The following is a 15,596-nucleotide window of genomic DNA, read 5'->3' as shown; positions in this document are numbered from 1 at the left end:
AGGGCAACCAAACTAATTAGGGGTATGGAGGACCAGAGCTACGAGACGAGGCTACTAAATTTAAACATGTTCACATTGGAGGTGAGGAGATTAAGGGGGGATATGATCTCCATGTACAAAATGTTCAATGGTGGTAGCAACATTAGCGATAAACTGTTTAAAATTAACTCCATTACAAAAACTAGAGGCCACCACCTAAAATTGGTGGAAAAAAAATTCCAGCACAAGGGGCGAAGGGGGTTCTTCACAGTAAGATCAGTTAGGGTCTGGAACTCACTGCCACAGGCGGCGATTTCAGCAAATAATGTGGAATTGTTCAAGAAACTTTTGGACGATTTCTTAAGGGACCGTAATATACAGGGGTACGGGTAATATACAGGGGTACAGGTAATATACAGGGGTACAGGTACTCCTAGAATGAGATCCTAATAGGTTGGACTTGATGGACTAATGTCTTTATTCAACCTCAAATACTATGTAACTATGTAACTCTCTACTGGCATCGTTCCCTCCCTTCTAAAACATGCGCTAGTCACCCCAATACCCAAAAAACCCTCACTGGACCATACCAACATCAACAATCTAAGACCAATCTCCTTACACCCATTCATCTCCAAACTCCTAGAACGCCTTATCTACAGCCGCCTGAGCCGCCACCTCACTGATAACAACCTTCTCGATCCCTTACATTCCGGCTTTTACCCCCATACACTCCACTGTAACCGTCCTCCTAAAACTCGCTAATGACCTAATAACAGCTAAAACCAATGGCCACTATTCCTTACTCTTGCTATTAGACCTTTCTGCTGCTTTTGGCACTGTTGACCACCTGCTCCTCCTCAGAAAACTCCACTCGCTTGACCTTCAAGACTCTGCTCTCTCGTGGTTCTCCTTCTACCTCTCTAAGCGCTCATTTAGTGTCACCTACAAATCTAACTCCTCCCCTCCTCTTCCTCTTTCTGTCTTTGGACCCCTTCTCTTCTCTATCTACACCTCCTCCCTTGGTCAGTTAATAACCTCACATGGCTTCCAATACCATCTCTATGCCGATGACACTCAAGTCTATCTTTCTACTCCACAACTCTCCCCCTCTATGTCCTCTCGTGTCACTAATCTACTAACTGACATATCCGTCTGGATGTCGCAACACTTCTTAAAACTCAATCTTTCAAAAATTGAGCTCATGATATTTCCTCCCGCCCCGTGCAACTTCCCCAAACTTTTCCCTTGAGATTGATAACACAACTATCCAGCCCTCCCCCCATGCAAAGGTGCTAGGTGTCATCCTTGACTCGGACCTCACCGTTCTTCGCCACATCCAATCACTATCCAAATCCTGCCGCCTTCACCTTCGTAACATCTCCAAAATACGCCCCTTCCCCACCAATAACACCGCAAAATTACTCATCCACTCCCTTGTTATATCTCGTCTTGACTATTGCAACTCCCTCCTCATTGGCCTTGCACTACACTGGCTCCTAACCAACCGCTCAGTGTCTGCAACCCCCCCTCTGTCAATCCCTGCACTGACTTCCATCCCCCTCTGTCAATCCCTACACTGGCTTCCAATAGCTCAAAGGATAAAATTCAAAATATTAACAACCACTTGCAAAGCCATCCACAACTCTGACCCCCGGCTATATCTCAAACCTGGTCTCAAAGTATCACCCTAAACGTCCCCTCCGCTCTTCAAAAGACCTTCTGCTTTCCAGCTCCCTCATCAACTCCTCCCATGCTCGCCTCCATGACTTCTCTAGAGTCTCTGCCATCCTCTGGAACTCTTCACCCCAACCTGTCTGTCTGTCGCCCACCTTGACTGCCTTTAGGTGATCCCTTAAGACTCATCTCTTCAGGGAAGCCTATCCCACCTCAACATAACCACTGAACTATCGTTTTCTCAAACAATTCATCCCCACACAGCTACCACCTCATGTATCACTGGCCCCTCCCTTTTAGATCGTAAGACCTCAGGGGCAGGGCCCTCCTTACCATCTTGTCTTGAATTGTAATGTCTTCCTTATATTGTAAAGTGCTGCGCAAACTGTTGGCGGTATATAAATCCTGTATAATAATAATAATCCTGCTTACTCCAGGCAGTGCTGGAAATGAGAGACATGGCTGTGACAGTGAAGGGCTCACGTTGAAAACCCGTCTCCTCCTCTCATCTAAATACAAAAAGCTTTGTATTATTTTCACAAAATACAAGGCGTTACGTGAATGGACAAGGCGGGTGGAAGGATGTACAACTAGATCTCCCCTCGTCCATTCACAGAACACTTATGCTCTGTGTTTATGGATTGAGAAGGAGAGCACCATGCTGGTATGGGGCTGGAGTCCTTCAGTGTCACAGCCGCATCCCTCATCCCTGCAGCTCTGGATTCTGTTTCCAAAGTACATTTAACAAACATCGGGAGGTGATTTATTTTCCCCCTTTTAATTTGTTAAACAAAAAGCCTGTCTGGTGTTCATCTTTAAAACAGAAGTTGATTAAAAATAGTGCATGCATACTTCCAAATCTGTGTTTTGATGTTCTCCAGCTGCTGCACTGATTCAGGGGAACCCAGGATTCTCTGACCTCTTGGTCTAGCTCTGCAAGCTGCACAGATCAGAGGTGATAGGCTTGTCACACCTATTGCAACTCCCTTCCTGTTGGCCTGCCTCTACACAGGTTATTCCTCCAATTCTATCATGAGTGCTGCCCAACTCATCCACCCTTACCAACCGCTGTGTCCACCACCCCTCTCTGCCAATCCCTCCTCTGGCTTCTGCTTACCCATTGAATAAAATTAAATATACAAAAGCAATCCACAACTCTTACCGGAGCTACACCACCAGCCTTGTGCGAAAAGGTCACCCAAACAACCCCTTTTGGCTTGTCCCTTGCTCCCTTATCACCTCCTCCCATGCTACCACTTTCAGTAAAAATGGCTTGGCCAGCTGATTTGAAAAATGTTCCGGAGGGCTTGGCAGCGAAAGGGTTAAATCCTCTGGCACTCCATACCCCAATCTGTCCATCTATCTCCTATTTGGTCTGCCTGCAATCCTGAGCGCTGATCCCGCCTCAGCCGAAGAGTTGCACTTTTATTGATCTACGCAGTTTTTACTAGGGATGCACCGATATATCGGCCACCAAAACATATCGGCTGACAATGACACTTTTGGCTAAATGCCGAAACTGCCATTTTCCTGCCGATACATCGGCGCATCCGTGATTTCTTTCCTCCCCGCTGGGTGCTGCTCTGTGTCCCAGCGGGGAGGAGAGAAAGTGGTGAGCGGCCGGTGTCTCTCCTCCCACACCGCTCAGCCTCCTATCACAGGTTGGCAGAGCGGTGTGGGGGCAGAGACAGCGCTGTCACAGGAGGCTGGGCTCTCCTCTCCCACGGCTCACTCAGCCTCCTGTGACAGCGTGTCAGAGAGGAGAGCAGGCTACATACACTCAGTGATCGCTGAGTGTTTGTAGATAATTGAGGACCTGGTATGTGTACTATATCCTCAATTATGAATGAATGGGAGTGATCTACATCTCCTCCTGTTCATGCATAATTGTGGTTATAGTAAACATACTCTGTCCTCATGTTATGAATGATCAGGAACACTCAGCATTCCTGTTCATTGATAACTGGGGATACAGAAAAATAAGAGATTGAGGACTCTGTGTCCTCAATCTCTTTTTCTATTTTAAAAGGGAAATATCAGGGGTCTGTTTAGACCCCCAATATTTCCCCGAAGCCCTTAAAAGTAAAAATATGTAATAATAAATGAATACATTTTAAAACATTTTTTTATAAAATATTTAAAACAATTTTAAAAATTAAAATAAAAACATTTTCTGTATAGGTTTCAGCCTGACAATTTGTTCTATTTCGGTGCACCTCTAGTTTTTACCTGTGTTGTGCCTTAAAGACTAAAAGCTTTCATGATCAGGGTCCTCCTAACCCTCTCGTCTTGATTGAATTGTAACTTTACAGTCTCCCTTTATTGCTGCACAAACTGTTGGCACTATATAAATCCTGTACAATTCATTCTGCTGTTAGGGCCCAGTCACACCACCAAGAGGCAAACAACATGCATGCAGCTTTATATAATTTTTTTTAACCTGTCCAATAGATATCTATGGGACTTAAATGCACAAATGTATCCAGGATGAAAACAAATCACTGGAGGCCACGGCTATCAGAGCCAGGCAAGTGTGCATCTGATGAGGGGGTGGGTGAGCTTGCTAAGTACAAAGTGTTAGAATAAGCACTTTCACTCTTCAATTACCTATGCAGTGATGCAACACACCGCCAATGCTTCGTACCAAGTTGCTGCATTGTAACAAATACACCTTATTACATGAAAACCATGCAAGTTCCTACAGAGAACTTCCTTCAGGGATGACCACTTCCCTTAGGCGGCAGCAGCACTGCCTTCATCAACTCCCACTATGCTGAGGAAACCTAATTAAAAGGAGAACTATGAGGGGAGTGCTTTTCACTCACCTCATAGTTCTAGCCGACCTGTGACAATGAGACTGTCACAGGTCGGCTCAGTAGATTGGGAAGTGAGCGAACACATACCGGCGTTCGCTCACTTCTCGATCCTGTCACGGCTCTCTGCCGTGACAGGGGAGTGGCTGGATTCCCCCCTCCCTGCTCCTCCAGCGCTGACTGGCAGATTGGACAGGGGGCGGGTACAGCTGGCTCTGCCTCCAGATAGGCAGAGCCAGCTGTCACTCACGCAGCTGGGCGGATCCAGACATAATTGTCAGGATCCGATTCAGCGTCTCAGTATACCGCAAACAAAATACACCATTTGCAAGAATTAAAGCAAAGGAATTAACTGGCAAGCTCCAATTGCCTAAAAAGGTGTTCTTCCCTGAAGTGGACATTAACCCAATCACATAAATCAATACAAGAGCTTTAAACCAAACCATTGCAGACATCTCTAGCCACTTATAGGAAGTTAATCACAAGGATTCCAAGAGTTGGTTTTATTCCATTCCTATTGGCCTACAAACTCCTGTTGGTTATTTGTGTTCGAGGACTGGCAGGCCGCTGAGATCTTACCCAAAAACAGCAGCAATGTACAAAACATTGAAGATCAATCTCTCCACAATGTCTCTAGTTAGGCTACACTCCCACAAGGTGCGATGAGATGCATTTAAAATGGTTTTAGGAACACATTTGCATCCAATGGATCTTTTCCGACCTTGCGTTTAGATGCATGTAGAAAACATAGACTCCAGGTGCTTCTAGGAATGGATTTGAATGTCAAAACACTAATTTGCAGAAATCTCATTGGCTACATGCGTTGCATTATAGGCATCTAGCCTGACAGATTTTACAGATGGATCTCTGTATAAGAACACAAGGACGAATGAAGCCTTATGCTGGCCATACACTGCAAATTTTGGGCGGTTGATGAACCAGCCAAAATGTAAATTTGCAGTGGGTGCCGTTGTTGGCACCCTTCCATCAGCTGATTGAAGGAGCCAGCAGCCAATGAGCTGCTGGCTCTGTTCAGGTATTCCGACAGTGGAAGATTCCTAGATTAACACAGGTGTTTAAGAAATCTATTCTTGGTTCAGCCTGCAGGTTGAATATATTGGTGTACGGCCAGTTCTAGAGGTGAATGAAGACTCGTTCTGAAGTTCTTACTACTAGTTCAGAATGTGTTCATGATCTTTGTTGTGAAGTATTACACTACCATTATTTGTCTCTAGAAAAATGAGGCCTGGCTTTACATTTCTTCAGGATTTGCAGCTTACAAATTACTTATTTCTATACTTGTTCCAGGTCAGCAACTTTAGTGTGAATCAAAAGCACGAGCCTGATGGCAACTAGCATGTTAAAGCCAGCATAAAAATCCTCAGTTCTGTGGGTGCTGAGCGCCCCCCCCCATCAGCAAGGTATGGACACTTCAAGAACTATGCGGAGTGAAAAATCACTCCCTCATTAGGCAAGCAGTCACACATCAGCTCAACATATCGGGAAGTGAGCGAACACCTCCCTGCTCCCCAATCCTCCAACGCTGACTGGAGGAAGGAAAGGGGGCAGGGCACAGCTGGCTCTGCCTCCTAGATAGGCAGCACCAATTGTCACACAGCTGGGTGGATCTCAACTGTATTGTCGGGATCCATCCCAGCTACCTCAGTATACCACGAGCTGTAGTTTTCATAAAATATACTGAGCTTTGGGTCACAGGAGGAGGTTAGTATATGTCCTCCCGTGACCCTTAAGAGAACTATGGGGGGAAACCACTTAGCCCCATAGTTCTCTTTAAGTTTTGCTTTGTATGAAGTAAACCTTTCAGCTCCATGTAAATGTGACGGTTCTAGTAGTGCAATTTTCATATGCATATTACCTCCTGTTTAATCTTAGAAATCAGAGTTCACAACCCAAAAAGTTACTTTACTTTTTTTTTCAACCAGGTTTTATTGGTTTGGTGATCAGTACACAGACACTATGAACAATCTGTACATTGTTTCCTTAAACTCTAGTAGATTGGAAATCTAGGAATAAAAACATGTAGTCAAAATTAAAGTCAGAATCCAAACAAACCCTAGCGGCTTCCCAACTTGAGGTTCAAAGGACAAGTTGGGATTTTTTTATTTTTTTGTAAAAAAAATTAACACAAAGCACCCCTCGTACCAGTATCTCTGATGCGGTTAGCTTAACCCCATTCTCTGTAAAAAGGAGATGATGGGAATAGATACCAAACAAAAAAATAAAATTAAAAATGCAGCCGCCCTGGGAGTGACGTGGTTGACATTTTAACCGCTTATTAATTATTTTTAAATGTTTAAGCTTCCCAGTACATCACACTCACTACACACTCGAAGTTTTTTTTTCAAAAAGATTCACAGCACTTTTACACAGATACTGAAAATAAAATACCACTACCCCAAAAAAAATAAAAAATAGGAAAAATGGTAACATCACAGATAAGTACACAATTTTTCAGAGGGAAATCCATCACCTGGGGACTTTTATTAGGATGTAAAAATTGTACGCAAGACAATATGGGTACAGAGAACAATTTAACTGTTAAGACATGAGGAAAAAATAAGCTTTTGAAAACCGTTATCAGACCAAAATCCAGGCCTTGCCTTCTGACTTGGCCCGCAAGCGAGATCAATGGGCAGAGATCAGAAAATGAGGTGAAAGATTTTCTTTGAACCATCTTATCACAACACAGCCATGGAATTAACCTTTTTTTTGTGCTCCACAGTAAAATACTTCACACTTGATACCTTTTTAAAAAAAAAAAAAATGGGCTTTCCAATCAAGCGTGTATTAAAAAAATAAGAACAATTAACAAAAGACGTGGTGGGATTCCCTCCTATTTTAAAAATGTGTTTTCTAGAATTAAACTACTAAAAAACTTGCATTTACAAAATAGTTGATAAAAATATTCCTCTGAATTGTACAAGGGAGGTACAGGAACCACTGATAAAAGACTTGGAACAAGATGTAGGTTATTCAGACTTCGATTCCTTGTCGCCTCCGTCAGATGCTGGGGCCTAGAACAAAAAAAAAAAAAAAGACAAATTAATTTCATGTGCGAGTACAAAGAAATACACATCACTGAAGACAACCAGTCACTTATCTAGCACATGTTGAATCTTTCTGGAAATTTGCAAAAAGCCAAATCTCTTGAACCGAGTAAATCTGCTGCAAACGCTTCTGTTTGCAAACAGGAAGTTTGGCAAAATTTTGCTTCCGTTCATGAACTCCGCATCGGGTGATGAACACAACCGCGCCCATCTTCCCTGCTCTAACACATGGTGGTGGCTTCCTCTAGTCAAGATCGTGGTCTGATCAGTTTGATTTGGTTCACAACCAATTTGGTTCCTGACTAGAATCGTGGAATTAAGTTTGTGAACTGAGGTACCACTGTATAGCATCAGCTAGAAGAGCTCATGAAGACCTTGCACCTGCCAGTTACCACTAATCTACCACTTTCTTCTTAGTACTTTGTAGAGTCAATTCCATTACCTAGGAAGGTGTCATGTGCAAACCATCAAAACAAGTTGTAGAATACAAGTGGCAGCACACCCTATTCTAGCCGCCTGAACTTTTGGTTGACAGGACATGCTTTTTCTTGTACTTCCAAAGCAGCTGGAGAGGTAGTTACCAGTATAGCCTTATGACAGTCCACACCATGCAGTGCGGCTGCCTTCAATTTTCAAGGCAATGCCACGTGAAGAGTATGTGCAAGCAAATGACTTGCAGTACTATGTACAACGGTAGCACACTATTGTAGCAGATATTTTATAGGATGTAATAGCGGTTAAGAGGCTTATGCCAACTGCGTGTATGCAGGATTTACTATAAGACACAAGAACATAATCCCCAAGTAGTGGCAGCTCTGAGCAAGACCAGAACTTTACGTTCCCTCAGTTTCTGATTTCAACAGGGAGTTACCAGATTGCCGGCTGGAATGCGATCGCAAGGCACGTTGTGCCTGCGGTGCGATCAATATGCAGCAAGCACTATTGTGATCACACTGCAGGCACAATGTGCGGGCGATCGCATTGCGGCTGCAGGGCGTGTTTACGGTGCCATTCACTTCAATGGCCGGCCACATCCCCTCCAGCCAAGCAAAAAAGTGAGCTGACCACAGCGTTGGTCGGATTTTGACCGGAACCCACTGCCTATGCTGTGAACGAGCCCTAACAGCTTCACTTGGACTACACCAGTCATTTATTCTAAAAAGATATCTACAGATTGTCCATAATTATAAGCAGTGCTCACTTAAGATACCTTTGACAGTACAAAGCACTGAGAGATTGTGGAAGGTGCTGATCAGGAAGCCATTTGAAGTTTTTATCAGTCAGGCTTCTACTACCACAGCCCCTGAAAACACATCAGAATCACTAGTTCTGTAAAAGTAGAAAACACATTCAGGATTTACATGATCTAGCACTGTAATAAATGTTTAATTTACACCACCATAAAGTGTTAGAGCAGAGATTCTATAAGAGAAAGCTCCATTCTAAAACACCAACCTCATCGTCCTTTGTTTCTCCATTTTCAGATGGCACGTCATCTTTAGTCTCCTCTTTGTTACCTTCTTCAGTCTGTTTGCCTTTAGCACCTTTCTTTCCCTTTGCTGGAACTTTTTTTTCTTCTGACTTTTCCTTTAAAGAAAAAGCAGCAACATGAACATGTGTTCTACATTAGCAGCAAGAGGTCCCCTGCTCCCACCTAAGAGAAGCCAGATGTTCCTGCATTCTGCTTGTGCAACAGACAGATCCTGCTCCCGTGAACTACTAGCCCCAGCATGAGGGGATAGTCATGAAGACAGAGCAAGCCAGGACTTTTTACAGCAGCTAAAAACGGCTTGTTGCTTAATACTAAGCTACAACATTTATGCCATATAGTGCTGAAGCTTGTTCTATAGCATTATATTCCAAATGTAATCCTGAACACACATGAATTCTATTTCATATCAGTTAAACCAGAATACATCCTATTGTGTGCAAAAAAAAAAGTAATCAGGTTTGACGGCCTTTAGAAGCACTTTTGCTCCTTAACTATTACACACAGGAGTTGAAAGCACCTCCGAGTTCTCCCCTCACTTACTGACAAGTCACTAGTTTGGAGAAGTTACTTTGTCGCCCTATGTTCTACTTCTGTTTCCCCAAAGCTAGACTTTATTCCCCTATTTGGGGTAATATTTATGCCTTTTCCACTAATCTCACACCAATGCAAATTCCTTGCCCCAGATTCCTTTTTTTGCACCAAGACATTTTAAAACACGCCCCTCCCCCCATGTATAGCCATACTATTCTAATGTAACTACGTTCGTATCTTCGCAGGCCAGTCTATCCAGATAGCATTGCAGTATGACAGTCTGCTAATGTTTGCCCTTAATGATGCTCTATTAAAAAAAAAAAAAGTCAAGGATTCAACTTGTTTACAAGCTCAGTTTTGTCACGTTAAAAAGGAGAACTATGGGGGTCAGTGTTTTCCCTCATAGTTCTCCTAAGGGTAATGGGAGAAAACAAATTAGTGTTCTCCTGTCACCCAATGCCCAGTATAGCTTGCGGTATACCGAGACGGATCTAGAGGCAGAGCCAGCTGTACCCGCCCCCCTCCCCGCTGGAGGATCGGACAGGGGAATCCCTGCAGGGAGCTGTCAGTGACAGTTCTCTGAAGGGACAGGATCGAGAAGTGAGCGAGCGACGGTGTGTGTTCGCTCACTTCCCGATCTATTGAGCCGACGTGAGACAGTTTCATTGGTCACACGTCAGCTAGAACTATGAGGATGAGTGATTTTCACTCGCCTCAGTTCTCCTTTAAACCCTTTTACCAGTGTACTCATTTATAACTTCTAGTCTGAATCTTGCAGACAAGAAGCCATACAAACTATACAACAGCCACAATGGAATTTCTTCATCAAAATCTCTTCACTACACAGCCACCAATCCTGTTGCTCAAAGTGGCTTTTGATACTAATCTATTCCCCCTGCAACAGACCACAACCATGGGCATAGGCAGTCCCCTATCAAGACTAAAAATTGTTTTATTTCGAGACGAGAACGAAACCACTAGGCTGGCTGACAATACATTACGATGATCACACCGCAGTAAACTTTTATTCACCTTTGCAACAACCTTTTCTTTTTTGAGCTTTGGCTCAGACTTTGGAGGAACTGGTTTCTGTAAGAAAAAAATGTTTAAACATTTAAAAGCAAATCTGGACTGTACATGCCAGGACTGAATATTACATACAATATATTAAAGGATAAGAACACACTTCATAAACATTTGCTCCTTTGTTAAACAAGCAGCTGGTCACACACAAACTCATTTATCCCTGCACTTTACAAGCAGTCAACAGTGCTACTCTGCTTTTAACTTGATCGAGGACTGGCTATACTTGGTACTACAATCGGGTAGGGAGATTCCCATTTGATTCCTGTTCTAGGAGGTGCTACAGGAAGTTCCAAGGAAATCTCTACAAAGAGCAATTTAACTGAGGGTGGTTGTTACATGAACAGATGTATTCAGAAGATTTACCCTTACCTCTTTTACCAAGTTTTGGAATTTACTACTTCGGTCTCCGTGATAATGGTCACCAGGACATAAAGGAGGCTGCTTTTACCGAGACAGAAAAGTAAACTCAAGAGGTACTAAACCTTCCCAGTCTTATCCAAAACAAAAAAGGAGTTGGCAATACTTGCACATGGTTCTCCTTTGTTACCATTACACTCGCAAACAATACTGAAGGTGCTGCACAAGGAGTTGCATCAGCATCCCTACAGATGTGCAGCTTCTAGAAGCTGACTCACAATGGATGATCTCTGGGGATTCCTCTTCCACACCCTTTTCTAATTACACGAATTTCTGCCCCCAAAACCAACAAGCTGTGATACAAAAAGTTTGATTTCCTTCTCAACACATACAAACCTTAAAGTGTACCCAATATCACCCAACCTCCCAATTTTTACAAAGTGCAAAAACCATAATACAGCCATGGAAGCCAATTACTGACTTCACGCAAGCCTGAAAGTGGGAAGAAGAGCGCGCAGCATGCTTCATTTATACAGATTCAAAGCCACTACTTCTGTTGTGTCCTTGAATCTGTAAACCTATATGCAACACTGAATGACCTTGCCATCAAGTCTTGCACTTAGATTGGGTTATACAGATCTCCTTCACTGCCTACCCATATAACCATTGCTATAGGTTACTGCACTTCCCTCGTAATGATCCAGCCTCATCTCAGGTATTACGATACATAATGGCCGATTTACTCAGAGATATAAAATCAAGTGTGAGTATTCACTTCAATCATGTAAAAAGCATGCGCACATGGTTGATTATTCAAAGCGAACAGGAACTTTCCACATAACCGAATTGAACATTTACACACAATTTTGCGAGCGGAAATCCTCCCCGCATTTCATCACCTCTTATTTGTCAGAATGGCCGAGAGAAGGCTGGACCACTATGAGGAATTACAGCAACCCAGAGCAAGAATTATACCAACAGTGCTGTGGTATGCTGAAGGAGATCTGTGTAATCTGATTTTTAACTTCAGAACTTTAGAGTCAAGGTCATTGATAACAAATCAGCATCACTTCAAGGAATGACAACAGACAAGTTTAAGTTTTGGACAAAGGAAGACAAACCCACCGCAATTTTATGGTTTAGGAGTCTGTGTACTATTGGGGAAATAGTCAACTTCCTGTCCCAGAGCGAAAACAGGAAGTCTCCTACAGTGAGGCGACTACCCTACTTAGACAGGTGTTCCCATTGGAAAGTCCCCCCTTACTTGCTCTGGGGACTATTTTAAAGTGTTGCATTTTCCCCCTCGCCTTCCTAGATGTAAATTGTTACCAAGCGCAAAGGGTAGAGAGTTCAACACTACCCAAAACCTAAAAGGTTTTGCTAGACAAAACTAAGCCTACTGTCTCCATCTTCTAGGAAAATACTTACAGCTGACAACCGTGCCGACCTCCTCTTGGGCTGCAAGAAAAAATAAATAACAATCAAGAAAGTAAAAGTGCTACAGCCTTTGTCTTCCCAATATCACTTGACATACACAGCGACATTTGTTTGTATGACATACACAGCGACATTTGTTTGTATGACATACACAGCGACATTTGTTTGTATGACATACACAGTGACATTTGTTTGTATGACATACACAGTGACATTTGTTTGTATGCGCACATACAGAGTATACATATTGCTAGAATCTCTGTACATTTTTAAAGTCAAGCAAATAAAGTGATACTTCGTTTTCCTAACTTTACGGGATACACAAAGCGTTATCAAATTTGCTTTTCTGAGTTTATAGAGAATGCTAGAATCCTTGTATATCATATGTGGACTCAGGAAAACAAAGGGATGCTCCTGATTCCATGTGATACACTATTGAATGTGCATGGCAACCAATCAGCTTCTCTTATTTTCAAATCTTAAAACTGAAGAGAGAAGTTGATTGGTTGCCGTGCACATCTGCTCAAGATTTTTCCTGCACCAGTTTTGATACATTCCCCTTTGTGCTCCCAATGTCACGCACGAGAAAGGGGGACACGCTGTGTGCCCCCGATGTCACGCACGAGAAAGGGGGACACGCTGTGTGCCCCCGATGTCACGCACGAGAAAGGGGGACACGCTGTGTGCCCCCGATGTCACGCACGAGAAAGGGGGACACGCTGTGTGCCCCCGATGTCACGCACGAGAAAGGGGGACACTTTGTGCCCCCGATGTCACGCACGAGAAAGGGGGACACTCTTTGTGCCCCCGATGTCACGCACGAGAAACGGGGACACTCTTTGTGCCCCCGATGTCACGCACGAGAAAGGGGGACACTCTTTGTGCCCCCGATGTCGCGCACGAGAAACGGGGACACTCTTTGTGCTCCCGATGTCACGCACGAGAAACGGGGACACTCTTTGTGCTCCCGATGTCACGCACGAGAAACGGGGACACTCTTTGTGCTCCCGATGTCACGCACGAGAAACGGGGACACTCTTTGTGCTCCCGATGTCACGCACGAGAAACGGGGACACTCTTTGTGCTCCCGATGCCACGCACGAGAAACGGGGACACTCTTTGTGCTCCCGATGCCACGCACGAGAAAGGGGGACACTCTGTGCTCCCGATGCCACGCATGAGAAAGGGTGACACTCTTTGTGCTCCCGATGCCACGCATGAGAAAGGGTGACACTCTGTGCTCCCGATGCCACGCATGAGAAACGGGGACACTCTTTGTGCTCCCGATGTCACGCATGAGAAACGGGGACACGATGTGTGCCCCCGATGTCACGCACGAGAAAGGGGGACACTCTGTGCTCCCGATGCCACGCACGAGAAAGGGGGACACTCTGTGCTCCCGATGCCACGCACGAGAAAGGGGGACACTCTGTGCTCCCGATGCCACGCACGAGAAAGGGGGACACTCTGTGCTCCCGATGCCACGCACGAGAAAGGGGGACACTCTGTGCTCCCGATGCCACGCACGAGAAAGGGGGACACTCTGTGCTCCCGATGCCACGCACGAGAAACGGGGACACTCTTTGTGCTCCCGATGTCACGCATGAGAAACGGGGACACGATGTGTGCCCCCGATGTCACGCACGAGAAAGGGGGACACGATGTGTGCCCCCGATGTCACGCACGAGAAAGGGGGACACGATGTGTGCCCCCGATGTCACGCACGAGAAAGGGGGACACTCTTTGTGCTCCCGATGCCACGCACGAGAAAGGGGGACACTCTTTGTGCCCCCGATGCCACGCACGAGAAAGGGGGACACTTTGTGCCCCCGATGTCACGCACGAGAAAGGGGGACACTCTTTGTGCCCCCGATGTCACGCATGAGAAAGGGGGGCACGGTGCGTGCCCCCGATGTCACGCATGAGAAAGGGGGGCACGGTGCGTGCCCCCGATGTCACGCATGAGAAAGGGGGGCACGGTGCGTGCCCCCGATGTCACGCATGAGAAAGGGGGGCACGGTGCGTGCCCCCGATGTCACGCATGAGAAAGGGGGGCACGGTGCGTGCCCCCGATGTCACGCATGAGAAAGGGGGGCACGGTGCGTGCCCCCGATGTCACGCATGAGAAAGGGGGGCACGGTGCGTGCCCCCGATGTCACGCATGAGAAAGGGGGGCACGGTGCGTGCCCCCGATGTCACGCATGAGAAAGGGGGGCACGGTGCGTGCCCCCGATGTCACGCATGAGAAAGGGGGGCACGGTGCGTGCCCCCGATGTCACGCATGAGAAAGGGGGGCACGGTGCGTGCCCCCGATGTCACGCATGAGAAAGGGGGGCACGGTGCGTGCCCCCGATGTCACGCATGAGAAAGGGGGGCACGGTGCGTGCCCCCGATGTCACGCATGAGAAAGGGGGGCACGGTGCGTGCCCCCGATGTCACGCATGAGAAAGGGGGGCACGGTGCGTGCCCCCGATGTCACGCATGAGAAAGGGGGGCACGGTGCGTGCCCCCGATGTCACGCATGAGAAAGGGGGGCACGGTGCGTGCCCCCGATGTCACGCATGAGAAAGGGGGGCACGGTGCGTGCCCCCGATGTCACGCATGAGAAAGGGGGGCACGGTGCGTGCCCCCGATGTCACGCATGAGAAAGGGGGGCACGGTGCGTGCCCCCGATGTCACGCATGAGAAAGGGGGGCACGGTGCGTGCCCCCGATGTCACGCATGAGAAAGGGGGGGCACGGTGTGTGCCCCCGATGTCACGCATGAGAAACGGGGACACTCTTTGTGCTCCCGATGTCACGCATGAGAAACGGGGACACTCTTTGTGCTCCCGATGTCACGCATGAGAAAGGTTAGACCCTGTGTTCCTGATGTCACACGTGATATACAAAGTTATACAATCTTTGTCTCTCAGCACATCCAGCACTTTCCATACCTCATCCTTGGCGTCCCCGGCCTCGGCTGCGTTCACCTGAAAAGACAAATGAAAAGCTATGAAATCCAAGCACAGGGAAAGGCGATCACATTCATCACAGGGCTGACCTTGGAGAAGTTACTAATCTACTTCCCTGCAACAACTCAGAGTCCTCCAGCAACTCACCTGTCACCAGAGGGCGCTAGAGGGAGACAGGACCAGATGAGAGGAAGGGGGGGTGG

The 15,596-nt window shown here is 46.1% G+C and overlaps 1 protein-coding gene across 1 annotated transcript in view; it reads right to left on the bottom strand.

Moving 5' to 3' along the window:
* Positions 1-6,780: 6,780 nt before the first annotated feature.
* The window catches only part of HMGN1 (high mobility group nucleosome binding domain 1), a 9,462-nt gene continuing 646 nt past the window's right edge, over positions 6,781-15,596 (bottom strand). Inside the window, exons 2-6 of the mRNA XM_018552698.1 lie at positions 15,376-15,411; positions 12,432-12,461; positions 10,593-10,649; positions 8,993-9,124; positions 6,781-7,504 (exon numbers count right to left, since the gene is read on the bottom strand). Of these exons, the coding sequence (XP_018408200.1) occupies positions 7,460-7,504; positions 8,993-9,124; positions 10,593-10,649; positions 12,432-12,461; positions 15,376-15,411 (300 nt within the window). The 3' untranslated portion in view covers positions 6,781-7,459. The remainder of the gene's footprint in view (positions 7,505-8,992; positions 9,125-10,592; positions 10,650-12,431; positions 12,462-15,375; positions 15,412-15,596) is intronic.

This window comes from Nanorana parkeri, unplaced genomic scaffold (assembly GCF_000935625.1).
Source record: "Nanorana parkeri isolate BGI_ZX_2015 unplaced genomic scaffold, ASM93562v1 scaffold95, whole genome shotgun sequence".
Lineage (NCBI taxonomy): Eukaryota > Metazoa > Chordata > Amphibia > Anura > Dicroglossidae > Nanorana > Nanorana parkeri.
The sequence above is the reverse complement of the archived record's forward strand: the minus strand, read 5'-3'. Positions and strand labels throughout refer to the sequence as shown.